Genomic DNA, 4190 nt, shown 5'->3' on the forward strand with positions numbered 1-4190 from the left:
ATTTTTTTGAAATTTCAAAACACAGTTTTCACGTGGTTTTCATCTGTTCTCATATTTTTCTCTGATTATCCACATGGCTAGAGGGAGCTCATACATTAAAAATGGGAATATTCATTTCCGAGCCCAGACTCATCTGCTCTCAGTGAAGAGTAAAAATAAATAAAATACTAGAAAAAAATAAAATAAAAAACCTGATTTTTTTTCATGAAAGATGTTGGAGATCGTGATGCCCGTGTCAAATTTCATCATGTTTGGGCATCTGAGCAGCTCTCAGCAAAAAAGACAAATTTAGGACCCGTGACAAAGTTGACTGTCCGCATGTGAATCGACTGTGCCCCTGCCAAATTTCATCGTGAATCGCCACTACTTTTTCCAAGCAAGTAGAGATGGCGATGTAAAAACCCTATATACATAACTAAAAAGAGTTGATCATGTGAGTTAGGTAAAGTTTCTACTACCACCCTAGTCCAAATCCGGCACATTAAAGTATGCGAGAACAAATCGTCCGCATGTGTGCCCCCTGACCTTTTCCATGTGAGCCGAGGCGAGGAGCAATGGTCAACAATCACTTCTCTGACCCATGTCCCTCCCTCCTTTGACGTTTTGACCCACTCCATCATCCCATCTCACCGCTAAACTAAACTAAACCAAAACCCTTCCCAATAGATCAACCGCCGTCCATCGCCGCTCCGACGGCCCGGATACGCCCAGCGGCCACATTTCCTAACGCAGCGCCGCGATAAACTAGGCCAAGTGGCGACGCTTTTTCCACGGCGTGGGGGGCCGGGCCGCAATATTATACAGACCGGCGGCCTCGGCTGCAAGAAAACAAATGGGGACGGAGAATTACTAATTTCTTCTCCCCCCCCCCCCCCCTGCGCCTGGTCTCCGTCCGCTCCTTCGTTCACACCTTCTTCCACTAGGACGCTGGTCTCCGGTGGTGGGGGACGAGACGACCGTCGTCCGTCGACTCCGAGCTCGCTCACGGCCGCGGCTCTGGACTCATCGCACGCGCGAGAGGATCCCCCTCCCCGAGGTGAGTCGCGGCGTCTCTGCGTGCGTGCGGGCTCGGCGCCGTCGCGCTTGCTTGCGCGTTGCGCGGGCGAGCGCTTCTCTTTCTTGGGGGAATCTTGGGAGGGTGTGGTGGTGGTGGGGTTGTTGCCCCCGTTTGATGCGTCCGCACGCAACAAATCGCCCGCTAGGGTCGCTTCTTGCCGCCGCGGGCTCATCCTCCACGCCCGCCCGGCTCTCTCCTCTCGGTGCTCACTCCTGCCGCTTCTCGGGGTTCTGCCGGACTAGGCTTCCGCCGTGATCCGGTCCGGGGACGTTTTCTTGTTCCTCAGCCTTTAGCTCGTGTGATTGCTGATGCGTGGCCGTGCGAGTGATGTGGAGTAGCCACGGTGAGCTTTTCTTGAGATCTGAGTGAGTTTTCTCTCCCATTTCCTGCTCTTCAGATCTGCTGTGGTGAGAGCTGCCGAGAAGCCGACGTGCTCGTGAACATCTCAAGAAAATAAAAATGGAGGAGGTGGAGGAGGCCAACAGGATGGCCGTGGCGAGCTGCCACAGAGTGCTTGGCCTGCTCGCCCAGACCCAGGACCCGGCGCAGCTGAGGAGCATAGCTCTGGGCACGGACGAAGCCTGTGCAAAGTTCAGGAAGGTGGTCTCCCTCCTCGGCAACGGCAACGAAGGAGGGGGAACCCATCCTAGAGCCAAGCTTGTGAGCAGAAGGCAGACCCCCGGGTTCTTGAGCCAGAAGAGCTTCTTGGACAACAACACCCCGGTGGTGGTGCTGAACAGTGCGCACCCCTCGACCAGCTCTGCCCAGGTGTATCCCAGAAACAGCAGCATTCTGGATTCACAGCCCGCGCACCCAATCGGGGGGCCTCCCAAGCTGGTCCAGCCGTTGTCCGCGCATTTCCAGTTCGGCGACTCGTCGCGGTATAATCAGTTCCAGCAGCATCAGCACCAGCAGCAGAAGATGCGGGCCGAGATGTTCAAGAGAAGCAACAGTGGGATCAACTTGAAGTTTGACAGCCCCAGTGGCACGGGGACGATGTCGTCCGCGAGGTCCTTCATGTCGTCTTTGAGCATGGATGGCAGCGTGGCCAGCCTGGATGCCAAGTCTTCCTCCTTCCATTTGATCGGTGGGCCTGCCATGAGCGACCCGGTGAATGCGCAGCAGGCGCCAAGGAGGCGATGCTCAGGGCGTGGGGAGGATGGAAATGGCAAGTGTGCTGCAACTGGCAGGTGCCATTGTTCTAAGAGAAGGTAGTAAATCTGCTATCTTTGCTGTTTCTGATTCTTTTGATTCAAGATAGGATCCCATGATAATTGTTCTATACCCTATTTCAGCAGGAAGTTGCGGTTGAAGAGGACGATTAAAGTTCCCGCAATTAGTAATAAAATTGCTGATATACCTCCAGATGAATACTCCTGGAGGAAGTATGGGCAGAAGCCAATTAAGGGCTCCCCTCATCCCAGGTATTCTTTAATAATGTAATTTTTCTAGCTGTGTAGAACTGCACATTTGATACTTTGTAGGGTGATTTTTCTTTGCTAACAGTTTTATTATACAGTGATAGAAATTAGTCATGATGATGCTATAATCACCATAACACATCAACTTTGTTGGTAAAGATGTGATCATTTACATGCTATTATGGAATGCACGACTGCATACAACCATGAGCACTCAAGTGCCTTGTGATAACTAATGTGTCAATGATAATCAGAACACACTTTATCCAAGGAATGTGTTTTCTTGGGTGCTGTACATGTTTGTTTTCTGTCCTCTACGTGATTCGGTATCCATGAGGTGTCGATGCCTTAATTGTTATGACATTAAATAATTACATCGTCGATGATGCCATTCTTTCTTTCCTATGACACTTTTGGAAAATATATCAATCATGAGTCTTAAAGTGAGCACTTCTTAATTCGATGCAGATCGTGCTATCGTGATTCACTTACTCTTTCTCTCTCACCATATAATAATCCTATCCAAATGACTTGCCCACCATGTCTCTGGCTTAAATGGCCTGATAATAGAATACACAAATATAGCTATACAGTTATGGCAATCACATAAATATAGTTCTCTGAATTGGCACATATCTTTTCCTCTTTTTAACAAACACTAGATATAGAAACATCGCTCTTTGTACTTCTATTTTTGTTTCAAACCCAACATGTTACTAATTTTGATTTGTCCCTGGAGAAGAGTAACCCAATGTCTGAACACAAAATGCAGGGGGTACTACAAATGCAGCAGTGTGAGGGGCTGCCCTGCGCGGAAGCATGTTGAACGTTGCGTGGATGATCCGTCGATGCTCATTGTGACATACGAGGGCGAACATAACCATACGCGAATGCCAACTCAGTCTGCGCAAGCTTAGGGAATCCCCCAATTATCACTCTTTTCAGGAAAGGCCAACTCGCCGGCACTTGTTGGACAGACTGCGTTGTTCTCCTAAATTAGGATTGCGAAGTGACAAATATGGAATCCATTTGAGCAGTTGATGTGTCGATTGGCCTCCTGACCTACATGTTTTGTAGCGAGTGTCAAGTGGGAGGATGCAAAAATGTTGTTCTCCCTTAAGGAGGTAATCAAAATGATGAAATGTTAGAACAAGATGTTAGATAGGAAACCTGAGATTTGCTCAGGAGGGAGTGCGGAGAGTCGGAAGGGAAGGTAGAAATTGGGGGATGATATGTGTGTAAAGTAGCAAAAATTGATAAAATCACTGGGTCTCCCTCTTTTTGTACCAAGTGCACAAAAAGTCTGGATTAAAATCAAATAAATGAGACAGAACCAATTTGTGGTTGGATACATAGCTGTGTAGTTGTACCTCCAGGCTCTAGCTCATCAGAGACAAAACCAAGTTAAATATCTTGTGTGTGTCTCACTAAGCTGATTATCGTCTGGGAAGTGGGGTGACGTTCTCTTCAATAGTCAGCTCGTTTGATTAAGGATGTTTATATCGTCACAACTTGTTAGTTGCCAATTACTTTGTGTTTTATAATTTAAACGAACACTGATTTTAACCCATAAAGGGAGTATTTTCTAGAGAATTCTACTGCCTCTGCACCAAAATATAAGACGTTTTTTAGGTTAAACTAGCCTAAAAATCGTTTTATATTTTGATATGGAGGGAGTACAAAATAAATGAACGACTGGTAATAAAAATCTA

At 47.7% G+C, this 4190-nt stretch overlaps 1 protein-coding gene across 2 annotated transcripts; it reads left to right on the forward strand.

Moving 5' to 3' along the window:
* The first annotated feature begins 840 nt into the window (after nt 1-840).
* On the forward strand, nt 841-3829 carry LOC123096063 (protein WRKY1). 2 transcript variants are annotated; one of them, XM_044517657.1, is made up of 4 exons: nt 841-1036; nt 1455-2268; nt 2353-2481; nt 3251-3829. In XM_044517657.1, exons 2-4 carry the CDS (start codon nt 1517-1519, stop codon nt 3393-3395), a joined length of 1026 nt encoding a protein of 341 aa, XP_044373592.1. In that variant the 5' UTR covers nt 841-1036; nt 1455-1516; the 3' UTR covers nt 3396-3829. The 2 variants fall into 2 exon arrangements, with proteins under 2 accessions (XP_044373592.1, XP_044373593.1); XM_044517658.1 differs by having other exon boundaries at nt 2356-2481.
* Nucleotides 3830-4190: the final 361 nt, after the last annotated feature.

This window comes from Triticum aestivum, chromosome 4D (assembly GCF_018294505.1).
Source record: "Triticum aestivum cultivar Chinese Spring chromosome 4D, IWGSC CS RefSeq v2.1, whole genome shotgun sequence".
NCBI classification, from domain to species: Eukaryota; Viridiplantae; Streptophyta; class Magnoliopsida; order Poales; family Poaceae; genus Triticum; species Triticum aestivum.

Excerpts from the sequence above, each read along its gene's own strand:
- LOC123096063 (XM_044517657.1), top strand. The coding sequence starts at position 1,517 with ATGGAGGAGGTGGAGGAGGCCAACAGGATGGCCGTGGCGAGCTGCCAC. Across the intron at positions 2,269-2,352 it reads TGCCATTGTTCTAAGAGAAG|CAGGAAGTTGCGGTTGAAGA; the intron begins GTAGTAAATCTG and ends ACCCTATTTCAG. Across the intron at positions 2,482-3,250 it reads AAGGGCTCCCCTCATCCCAG|GGGGTACTACAAATGCAGCA; the intron begins GTATTCTTTAAT and ends CACAAAATGCAG.